The sequence below is a fragment of the Cydia fagiglandana genome, chromosome 20 (genome assembly GCF_963556715.1).
Source record: "Cydia fagiglandana chromosome 20, ilCydFagi1.1, whole genome shotgun sequence".
Classification (NCBI taxonomy): Eukaryota; Metazoa; Arthropoda; class Insecta; order Lepidoptera; family Tortricidae; genus Cydia; species Cydia fagiglandana.
The window spans coordinates 14,639,053-14,651,818 of NC_085951.1; the positions used below are offsets into that span (position 1 = coordinate 14,639,053).

General features: G+C 37.5%; 1 protein-coding gene across 1 annotated transcript in view; it reads right to left on the bottom strand.

The window, feature by feature from the left end:
• Positions 1-2,230: 2,230 nt before the first annotated feature.
• Positions 2,231-12,766, bottom strand: part of LOC134674831 (uncharacterized) — a 40,018-nt gene continuing 29,482 nt past the window's right edge. The window contains exons 22-24 of the mRNA XM_063532983.1: positions 12,078-12,546; positions 11,396-11,558; positions 2,231-8,604 (exon numbers count right to left, since the gene is read on the bottom strand). Coding sequence (XP_063389053.1) covers positions 8,393-8,604; positions 11,396-11,558; positions 12,078-12,546 — 844 coding nt within the window. The 3' untranslated portion in view covers positions 2,231-8,392. The remainder of the gene's footprint in view (positions 8,605-11,395; positions 11,559-12,077; positions 12,547-12,766) is intronic.

Sequence of the window (12,766 nt, forward strand, 5' to 3'; positions counted from 1 at the left end):
TTGATGTCAATCGATGCCCGACTAACCGCACTATTGCGTTGTAAATTTAATCTAACCGTTATTCAATAGACAAAGAAGATTATAGGGGGTATATTTAAGTCATAACAAAACAGGTGCCACGCGGGACAGCGATAAAAAGGCTTCCCTTGTTTTATTAAATAACGCATTAATTTATCAATATGATTAAATCAATTCTCTAGAAAATGCTCTTTATAGAAATGCAAAGTTGTTTATAATACGTTGCGTACATCCAAAGTTATGATTTTTTTTATTGCGCGATGCCGCCACTGGGACACGCGAAAAACGGCAAATTTCGCCGTTTTTGGAACTTCAAATGCGATTTTGTCAGGACCAAATAATATTTTTGGTACAGTTGTGCATGATTTTTAAAGCTTATAATACACTGAATGAAAATATATACATACCCAGTCTTTTAGTCCTATGGACTTCGAGTTTTAGCCGTGGGACAGCAAAAAATGCCTATTTGAAAATTGACCCTTTTATTCTGTGCCGGCGCTCAAAAGGCGCTAGTGCGGGGTCTCTCTATAAATACCTACATCAAACGGTCTTGGAGACAAACGCATTTAACCGATTTGCAAGACCGAAGTGATCCCATAAGAGCACCGTGAACAAAGTTTTGTACGGCGCTCTAAAAAGGCTAAATAGAAACATGGCAAGAGTGTTAAGACGTTAAACTCTTTATTGGCACACCTTAATAAGAGATGTTTAAGAAAAACAATTGATTAAATATCGAGAGAGATAACCGGTGGTCTTATCGCTAAAGAGCGATTTCTTTCAGACGACCTTAGAGTTGGGTAATTATACTACTAAACGTTAAATACATAATACATCAATGTTTTTGTCATTGATATAACTTTAATATCAGCACGTCCAGCACTTTTGTATTCTTCTTGCTCTATATATTATGTAAACAGGCTTCTATTTACTATAACTTATTATTATTTATTTTACTATACACACAGACCAGTAGAATGAACTATATTTAGATTTTTGATTGCAAAGTTATTTTTAGAATGCTTTCGAAGTAGTTTTACAAAACTGAACACAGAGTTATTTATTTCAGAGTCAATTTTACACTCATCTACTCCATTTACAGCCAGCATTTACTTGTATCATTAGTTTAAGGCGAGGTGCTCCGCAGACGGTCAATTTTATTGTGCAATGATGTGCAAGTAGGAGATTTGCAAGTATAACTTGAAAGGTCCTAGAGACGGACTTAGCTAACTGCATGGCATTTGCAACGACAAAGTGTGGCAATGTCAGCATTAATGTCAAATTTATATGAAAATATGGCGTTTATAACACTGGCTCACTTTGTTCTATCTTCGAGATATTTAATAACCGGAGTCGCCTTTAAGAGCCCCTCTGATAAAAACCTTGCACAATTTTGCATACTTTTGTATGGACTGACGTTTATTTGACAGCTATTTGTACGTTACGTACATTTGACGTGCCCCTGCCCCGCAAAAATCGGCAGATTGTTTTGTACAGAAAATGGACAGACAAGGCGTCTCCAGTTACTAAATGCTCTAAGTATTCTACTCAAGTTGGAGCAAAGTTAGCTTAGAGGAACTCTACAAAAGGTCGACGCGCAAGTGACACCTCTAAATGCGCCCATAGACTACAATCTGAGCTTATCATCAGTTAACCACACAGGCGTTTTGAACATCATTGTGTGTTTACATTTGGTCGTCTATAGAGGCCTAATGATCGAATCTAAATGTCCAAATAAGACAATATGCACTCTGTATCCTATTTACGCATAGATTTCTAACGAATACTTCAATAATTGTGTTGACACTGTGTTTTTAGTATAATTATTTGGTAATTTAGATGAATAGTTGAGTCGTGCCCCCTCGGTTGACCCGATTGTATTTGTTTTTGAATAAAGATATATTTTATGATTTTTTTATTGTTTTTATTCACACCCTAATACAACGCTTACGCCTTTTAGGGTTCTTGGCGTTCAAAGGGAACTTTCTCTAGCCACCCACAGACCTATAAAGAGGTCTCCTGTCCCATTATAATTTGAACTTTGTGTTGACAATATAAAATTTCATTTTGCTTGGCAAGGTTTGACGCAAGGGCGTCTAAAGGATATTATAATTTTTTATAATTAGTCCACTAGTTTTCCAAAGTGTAGCCGTGTTACTTTCGCATTTACAGAAACGAGAAAGGGGTAGGGTGTTTATATCAAGAAAACAACACATCGTATATAATCCTTTATTGATTTGTACTTAAACGATACTAAATACAATAAAATCTGGAATGCAGGAGACGGAAATAGTCGTTGTTACACTGTTAATGTGTTAAAATATTCGTAGGAAGGAATTAGTACCAGTACCTAGTTTTCATACAAACAGAAATCAAATATACACCGGACCTAAAATATTTGGCAAGACCGTCACAATATTACCAAAACGTGCTTATTTATATTTATCAAGACGGAACACAGTGAAATATGTTTAAATCGTAATACCAGCTGACCACTGGAACCATATGTTTTTGGTAATTAATTGTCAAACGTAAACTTCAAACTTCAACATTTATTCAGCAAATAGGCCACAAAGGCACTTGTATCACTTGACAACCTAGGCACGGTACTGCGCTATTTACTTCAGCTGTCAAAATTGCCGCTACAACTTTTATACTACATTAGCGCCTCTTAGCGTTAGAGTTAGACCAAGAAAAGACTGCAGCGATTTTAATAGCCCACGCAAGTGTTATTTATACGTCATAAAATCATAGAAGCGTTTAAAATAACACTAGCACTGCGTGGGCTATCAAAGTCGCTGCAGACTTTTCTTAGTCTAATTCTATTAATTTTTTTTTGTTTGTATGAAAGCTAGCGCCAACGTAACCACAACTTTAAAGTAACTATGGCCATAAACTAGACACCTATAATACCTACTCGTTATTGCAACATTTTACAAACAAAATGTATCACAGATAAAATATACGTGAGCACTCTACACTAATATACATAAACAATGCTCTCATCGAAATTATTGAAAAAACCGGGCAAGTGCGAGTCGGACTCGCGCACGAAGGGTTCCGTACCATAATACAAAAAACAAAAACAAAAAGCAAAAAAAAAAAACGGTCACCCATCCAAGTACTGACCACTCCCGACGTTGCTTAACTTTGGTCAAAAATCACGTTTGTTGTATGGGAGCCCCATTTAAATCTTTATTTTATTCTGTTTTTAGTATTTTATTGTTGTTATAGCGGCAACAGAAATACATCACCTGCGAAAATTTCAACTGTCTAGCTATCACAGTTCGTGAGATACAGCCTGGTGACAGACGGACGGACGGACGGACGGACAGCGAAGTCTTAGTAATAGGGTCCCGTTTTACCCTTTGCGTACGGAACCCTAAAAAGGAAATTTCATTAAAAATATCCTCAAAATATAACCCATTTGCAAGACCGAAGTGATCCCATTAGATAAGAGCTCCGTGAACAAAGTTTTGTACGGAGCTCTAAAAACAAAGGTGATTTTACCAAGCGAACAGAGTATTATTTTCATGATATAGGAAGCAAACGAATCGCCTCATGATAAGCAATTGACGTCGCCCATGGACGCCTGAAACACCACAGGGGTAGCAAGTGCGTTGTCGGCATTTGCAATGGGAGTTCTCTTTTCGGGAATTTTCAAATTTCGATCAAAGCATTATTAGGAAAAATACAAAATGGCACCCTGTTTCAAAATAATCTTCAGACTTCAAACATTAAAACTTAGGCTACTAATGTTAATAAATTAATATAGTTAATGTATTGTCATACTCTAATACTAGCTCTAATTACGGTACTAACCGGAACACTTAACTGAGTGCCTAGCCAAGATGACAACCTTTCGCAAAGATACGAAACGCTATCCTGTCTCTATCACACTGATATGGAAGTGTTAGAGAGATAATAACGTTTCGTTTTCTGAACTATTGTCATCTGTGGACTTTATGCCTTTGCAATATGGTCGATTATCAGTTTACAGTGTGGGTGATGGTACCATACAGTTTAGGTACCATGGTACAGTCGGACCAATTTTATACTTATAACAAAACTTCCGTGAGACTCTGATTTCAAACATATTAAACCGGGTCTCGTTGGCTGACCAACGCAGAAAAGTGTAAGTGACTTGTTTTTCCATATTTGATATGCCAGTTGAAACCAGACGGATAAATACAAAATTTTATTAAAAAGTGATGGATCAATGCAAACAAATGTCATAATAGAGCCTGAATAGTTCCAGCAAATAATGTATCTTTGTGTCGTTTTACAAAAATATTTTCTTATACCTTGTTGTATTCCTTTGATGACAAGAATATAAAGGTAAAAACATAGGTATATATGTTATATAGAGATGTCTACGAGAGTATTTTTCGAGATTTTCCAAGGTATTTAACATGTACATTACTGCCGCTAGTGACGCTAGTGTAGGAAAGTTTCAATTTAATTTAAACAATTTGACTATTCCACGAAATTGTAAAATTCAAAAATAACGTGTAAAAATAAATGAACTTGAATAAAGAACTACTTTTTTGAGATTCCAAGTGCAAGATTATAAATATATTTAGTAACTATTGGAATACGTAATGAGATTCAATTTGTCAGATATATCCATTCGATATGATATAAGATGGCACATTATATAAATATTTGTCAAAGCCAACACATAAAAACACATACAAATATTATTGCAAGTCCGCACCTAATTGTATAATATTGAATATCTAGTATAAAAAGCTATTAAGGCCAATATATAATATTGCTCTAAAAGTTGGACAGAAGAATATTAATAAAATGCTAAGCTAGTTATTAATTTCGTTTAGTTGTACCACTGTATATATATTGTTTGTAAATAAATGATTTTCATCCATAAAATGCTATTAATCACTACACCTTATAAAACAAAGTCCCCCGCCGCGTCTGTCTGTATGTTCGCGATAAACTCTAAAACTACTGAACAGATTTTCCTGCGGATTTCACCTATCAATAGAGTGATTCTTGACGAAGGTTTAGGTGTAGTTTGTTAACCCGTGCGAAGCGGGGCGGGTCGCTAGTTACATAAATAATACAGATTAATACGTCATGTATATTTTAGGACTTATAAAACGCAAGAAAAATGTAATAATCTCCAAAAAAATCATATACATACAATATAAGTACAGTAACGCAATTTTGTGGACCTAATATTTACGTTCACAATGCGTCCATTATTTTTGTAATGTCAATATTTATTATAGTAACTACGTCTCTCTTAAAAAGGGTCAAGTAAACGACCAACATTAAAAAAAATCGGTGAATAACTACATCGCGTATAACATCTTTTAACACTATGTTACAATACGATAGAACATTGGTATAAAACCTAAATCGTGTATAATGTGTGTATACCACGAGCAAACGCTATAAATGCCCTCATCTGGGCCCTATTTTATAGAGCTACAAGTTACAATAAACACAGTAGGTCTTTCGACCAGTGTTGCAGAATCGAATTCCGGGAGATCAAATACATTAACGATCTGAATGCCTATAGATCTGGGCTCAGAATATTATCTCAGTATCAGATTCCTTAGGCCATATACATTTAGAGAATATTCAGGAAAAAGGAATTAAGGCCACCCCACACTACCGTCTTTTGAGCGTCGGCGTCTAGTTAGCGCTATGGAAAATGGCGTCGCTGCGCAGTTGCGCCAACGTTGCGTCGAACAGCAGCCATAGAGTTAACTAGACGCCGACGCACGGAAGACGCTAGTGCGGTGTGGCTCTAAGTATTCACCCGAATTTATTCATAGACATTGATATCAGGAAGGAAGTCAAATATGTGTGATCAAGTTTGAATCCTTTAGACATGTGTAACAAGTACCTCATAAAATAAATCCCAGCTAGTTGGAAGTCTTGTAACAAGGCACCGCTCACAACAAACTAACTACGAAGCCCTTTTCAACGTAAATCGCCTCCCAAAATGTGTTTACGCACTAGGTACTAGATCGACACACTGAAAACGTTCCTAATAGGTACAGATGTAGGTAGTGCATACATCGTATTTTCTCGGAAACGTTCGTATTTGTCATGCTACTTCAATCAACCTCAGTACTTTTTGTTCCGAGACTGACTGAAATAGCAAGACACGTTCGTACGTTTCCGTGAAAATACGATGGAATATAATTGAGACTGTGTGTAATTGTAAGTGTGTGACGGAATATAAATTTAATTATGAATTATGCACTACATCTGTAGTAACTTCTTTAGGATTTAGTTCCTGTTTCCCCATTATCTGTTAACGTGTTTGTAATTTTTGATATTGTTGTTGGTTGGTTGATACAGATATGTAGATTTATGAACCTATATGTTTAGAACAATAGTCACATTTTCCACTGTATTTAATTAATAGTTCAACCAGTTAGTGCAAAAACTCATATTATAGAGGGTGGCCAAAAAATAACTGCATTCCCGTTGCCAGCGAGGTTTTGGGATTATACTGAGCAACTTTTACAATGGGACCAACCCCGGGATCGAAAAAATTAATTAACCCTCCCATTGAAAATGGACCACCCAAATATTTATCGCTATTTCGGGGTTGATCCTATGGTAAAAGTTGCTCAGTATAATCCCAAAACCTCCCTGGCAACGGGAACGCAGTTATTTTTTGTCTATCCCGTATATCGTATGTTTCGCTCGTGCCAGTCACTGGCACGAGGTACCAAAGCGAAACCACGCACGCATATTATAATAACTAACAAAGCGTACAAACAATTGACCGCATTCATTTACGTAGTGTCAAACATCTAACGATAACGTACATATTCACGATCACGAATAAACTGCATCAAAATCTGACGTATACATTCTAGAAAATCGGCTTAGCCGCAGTTAAAGACATTAGCACATAAAACAACCGCCCTTCTCGCACTTAAATGTTAGAGAAGGACGAATGCTTTAACCACGTAAGGCCCAATGTGCATTACAATGTACGCTTGTCTTCTAATTAGAACCTTTTTTTAAACGAAGTACCTAGAATTTATTTTTTATTTCACTGCTTTCTCACACAAACGAAATTCGTCTCAATACACAATACAACAAGGTTCAAATTAAAAATAGGCAAATTTATTGGTCTCTCATATGATGGGCCCTAAGAGGTTATAGTGTGCAGTTGTTCAAAGTATATTTTCCTACAATTCATAATAAACATGTACATAATATATTTGATTATGGGTGCTCCTACGGCTATAAAATTTCATATCATTATTGATATAATAACATTATTTTACTAGCAAATAATATACCTTATGCCGTCGCATTAAGGTTGACGTAAGGTCAGTTCACTGTGTGAATGATGGTACGCATTATATGCTTGATATCATAGTTATTGCAGAAACACCCTGATATACGCAAAAGCTTTAATAGAAACGTTCCTATCTCGGTTAAGCAGAAGAACAAACCACAATAATATATAATATTATACGCCGCGAATTGGCAAGTATACTGGGAATCTGGGAATGGTCCGAAGGCGAGGAATCCTAAAATCGTAATTGTCTTGAGTGTCGTATTAATACACGTCATGGCTTTGTTTCTATACATATGTACATGTCGGCGGCCGATCGTAAGATCAGGCATATCGTGAAATTCCTAGGCATATCGTGAAACGTGAAAATCTTTGACTCATTCTCTGAGTCGACGGAGCGCCGCTACGCGGGGCTCCTATTTCTGGGCAGTTTGCCCTTCGGGCATATGAAGCAACCTAACGAACCTATCCTACCTATATATTGGTTTAATGTGACTATCGTCAAAACATTACACAGGAACATTACGATCTGCCTGATCTTCCGATCGGCCGCCGACATATACATTATCATTATTTATAAAACGTCGTATCTTATTCTTGTTTTTCATTGTAACATGAGTTTATCAACTGGTGTAGTTCCTGTATTTCAAAATTAGTTTGAGTTTCACTAAACGGTTCTATTCAATTTTCAACCTTAACGCACATTAATAAAGTCAATATTACAAATCACTGTCAAGCCACCTTTTTAATTTGACTTATGTTTATTACGTGGTAAGTGAGATAGACAGATAAGGGTGTCTCGTGCTACTTGATAACGCTATGCTCCGCCTCCGCGCGCGTACTTTAGGGTGACCGAGCATACGTTGAATATTCGGATTTCAAAAAGTGGCTACAAATTGAAAAATATAAACAAAAACATTATTTTTATTTCACTAAGATTTTTTTGGCGACTTTTCGCAACTGCTAAAAAAAGCCCTGTATAATGAAATGTATCCAAACGTTCATTCAAGCACAATAATATCGACTTTACCATGATTTTGTTAAGGTAGAAAATCAAATAATAGTAAATCTACGGTACCCCGTCTATATCACCCGTTCGACCGGCGAGCTGTCTTCTCTCTTCTTCTGGAATTCCTTCTTGCTGTTGATCTTGAGGTTGGCGAGGCTGACGTAGTTGCTCCTCGAGATTCCTTCTCGCTTCCTCTCGGGCTTGTCTACTTCTAGAGGCACGTTGTTGGTGGGCGAGCAGCGGGTGAGGGGCTTGGCGGGGGCTTTGATCCTGTTCCTGCCCAGTTCTGTAACAAAATGTTACTTTTAATTATAACTAAAGCCAGGCGTGGCTCACTCCGCGATTTCGTCGCTTTGCAACAGGTAGCTACAAGTACATCCGTCCCACACCAATTTTGGTGGCTAGCCATAAGCCGCGCGTGGCGCTGTCGCCACCTTGCGGTCATATCTGTCCTGGTCGTAACAGACGCGTTTTGTTAGAGAGTGAATCTTCTGTATCTATAGTTCGTTTTTTTTAGCATTAGAAAGAACTTGCAAGAAGGTAAGCAATCTTGACATGTCTTTTAATTGGAAAACGCTTTTCAAAAACCAAAAACTATTACTTATGAAATCAGAAGAATATAAATGATTGTATTAGATTCATAATTGTTACATATTTACCGTAACTTATTCTTAAAATGTGTTTTTCAATTAAAAGACACATCAAGATTGTTTACCTTTTTTCTAATGCTAAAAAAAACGAGGTATAGTACCTACTATTATTTATTCTGTGCTAAAGCTGTATATTGGTTCTGTATGCGACAGAAATAGATGGATATTTAATATGCTAGTTAACAAACAAATGTCAAATGTGATAGTACAGTCAACAACAGAGCTATGAATACAGGCAAAGTGCCAAAAATATGTATACACGACCTTAATGACAGGCAATAAAGTATTTTTATTGCCTGTACATTAATATTTTTGACACTGCCTGTATTCATAGCTCTGTTGTTGACTGTACCTACGAATATTTGCGCCTCATTAACGGGGTTGGCAGGTCAAAGTATTTTAAAGGGGTCCACTGATTAACAGTCCGCCGGACGGTATCGGCCTGTCAGAACAAAATTTTGACAGTCCGAACATCTGACAGGCCGATACCGTTTGGCGGACTGTTAATCATTGGCCCCTTTTAAGATGGCTCCAGCATAAGTAACTTTCAAAGGTTTTTTTTTTAATCCTTTTTTTGTTTCAAAAACGAAAGGAATGAAACCCAAGCCGCTTAAGGATTTTACAATAGTATTTTATGCAACAGTTTTATAAGAGGGGTCAAAAAATGTGAGTGGCGTGGGTAACAATGTGAGCCGAAGGCGAACATTGTTAATAAATACGCCATGAGCATTTTTTGACTACTTATACAACGTTGCATACAATGCTTTTTCTATGACTAAGCAATATTAAATAAAATACAAAAAATTATAAACAAAATTTTATTTATGAAAATGTCAATGTAAATTTTGGATAGTAGGTATTACTATATGTATGTAGCTCTTGTCTGCGACAAGCACCCATAATACCAAATAATACTGCAACCTGTAACAAGAAAAAGGAGAATTAAATAATATTCAGTTTCAATGCAAAAATATAAAATGTACATAAATATAGCTCGTTGTACTGTGTACCCTAAAAATGAGTGAGTATCAAAAAATTTTATAACATATACCAGCCTTGCTTAAAAGATAGATCTGATCCGGTGCTTCCAATTAGTCTTTGAACATACACCAAAGACGTTTTCAGAGAATGACGAAGTTTTGTGCTCCAATCTCCACGCCATGCACTTCCCATAAGATTTGTCGTATAGGTGCTGAGATTTAATACTTAGGCAACAAATTTTCGGTCGCTGCTTGTGCTGCAGCGGATATTTCTTCAGGTGTAGAAACAATGTAGTCCTCTTTGTCCATTTTCAACACTTTTTATGAACGCAAAACAAATAGTAACGCAAAGTACTCAAAGAACAAGAAATTACCGGGAAACGAGAAACAAACGAATAATGTCTATGGTTATGTTTTTTTTAAAGCCGTTACACACTACCGCACCGCACCAGGGTCGTGGTGCTGTAGGGTATAAAAGTATTTTTTATTATGTTGGTAGCAATGAACTCAGTACAAATTTGTTACTTTTTTAATAAAAACCGTATTCATTCAATCGTTTGTCACGTTGGTAGCAATGTACCGGTATGTGGCACCTGCTACCCTGCACTAGCTTACCGTATCGTAATGTCTCTAAAACGACACAAGTGCTTTTTTGGGCAATAGACTATAGACTTTTAAGGAGTATTAATAATGTATGCCCTTATATGTTCGTTCGTGACTATGTAAATGACAGATAAAAGTACCCGAGTAGAAAAAGTTCGTAAAATGTGCGTATTTCAATTTGAATTTCAAATTTGTTTCACTAAAGTATTGGAGTATAAATTAAAAGGTAATGTCTATCTCTGTAAACGTTGTTTTTAGTACTATCAAGGTTCCGCCGTGTGGCGCCTCTGACAATACACTGTTCACGTCGCAATGTTGTAACCGATAATGGGAGTTGAATAAAAACAGTATTAAAAGCATTCTCATAGTTTAATTAATAAAAGCCTGGCCTCAACATAAAGTGGTAATGAGTGGTGGTGGTGATCAGTGGTAATGATGATTTTGTGTAATTAAAAATCTGTACAAAACGCGAGATTTTAAAGTGTTATAACGAGCAAAAAGCCGAAACTGTATTTTTTTCCTATGAATCTTATGAACAGCGTGTTTAAAAGTTTGGGTGCGTGTTGTGTGCGAATGTTGTATTCCGTAAGTAAAAATCAAGTATTCCAATTGGGTTTAGTTCCAACTTAAGCTTCGTAGCTACTACAAGAAAATAACGGCACAGCTATCTTACCAGCCCTCGGAGTGAAGTATAAGGATTATAGTTATATTTTAACCTTTTGATCGCGCGTGTATTGTGCGCGGCGCGTCATCGTGAACCTTGTGGGAATGCACGAAGGTTGATATTGGGCTGTCGCCGCGCGCGTGATATGAAGTCTTTAGCGGTTAAAAGGTTAAGCGTTACCTATGAACTTGTCGTCCCTGGGCTTGCGGTCGCGGTAGCTGAACCGGCCGTCCGCGAAGTCGGGCCGCTCGGTGACCGCGTGGCGCCGGAATATCGGCGTCATCGGCTTGCCCAGGCTCGCCAACTTCAGGTCGCTTTTCAGTATGTGGTTCTCCTTTTTGTCCTAGATAACAAAACAATAATAAGTAGGAGACAATATTATGTAAACACAGTGTATAAAACAATACAGTCATTTGACGAAGCCGTCGTCGCAGGGCAATCGTGCGGGGTGCGCGGGGCGAGGGTTCGGTCGCGCACCCGAGCTGCGTACATCGCCATTGTTAGTAGCTCGGTACTACTTACGTGTCTATAGTCTAGCTAGCGTGTCTTATAGTAAATCAAGTGTAAGTCTTGGGCAGTTGTGTGAGTCTGTGACAACCCTGTGTTCTTGCGCGGCATTTACGCAAACATCAAAGGCGTCGGTCCACTGTAACTTTACTCTAAACTAAAAAAGTTAATTTTTTGCCTAAAGGTGGCCACCTGTCCAATTTCTTTGTTCAATGTAATTGCGTTTCACTCTCTCATTAAGAAAAATGTGAGACGAAAATACACATTAGATAAAGAAATTGGACAGATGGAATGCCACCCTAAGACTTATTTACGTAAAATTAAACACTTCATCAAGAAGTACACAATTCCTCACCTTGGTATCATCAACGGGTCGTACGCGATGCCCTCTATACAAGTTGCTCGGCGACGCGGGCCGCTGTATAAAGAACTTGCTTCGACTCTTTTCCTCTTTATCATCCATCTCTGTCTTATTCCGCACCACCTCCGCCGTGTTCGGTTTGAAGAGCCTACTAAACTTCGGCGAGAGTAACTTCTTTGTGAAAAATCCAGTTTTTTCCACCGGTTTCGCTTCTTTTTGAATGTTTTTCACCGCGACAGCCATAACCGGACTTTTATTCAAATAGTCAATATTAAATCTCCTACAGTCCACTTCAGGTATCTTCCTCTCGTCCGGGTTCCTCAGGGTGACGTTGGTGACGTCATAGCTGTTCTTCTTGAGTAGATTCTCGCCTTTCTTCACGATGCCTGACAGGAGGTTCTTGGGTTGGTCCACTTCCATTTTTTCGAGCTTTTTGAAGGACGTGCCGACGGTGGAGACGTTTCTGAATAGATAAGTAATTTTAATAATGAGGTATGAAATTGAACTATGAAAACGAAATAAATAGTGGTTCTACGAAACTTCATCATCATCATCATTTCAGCCTATATACGTCCCACTGCTGAGCACAGGCCTCCTCTCATGCGCGAGAGGGCTTGGGCTATCAATCAATCAATCAATCAAATTTTATTTCAGGCAAAAAATATACCCATACAAAAATATTA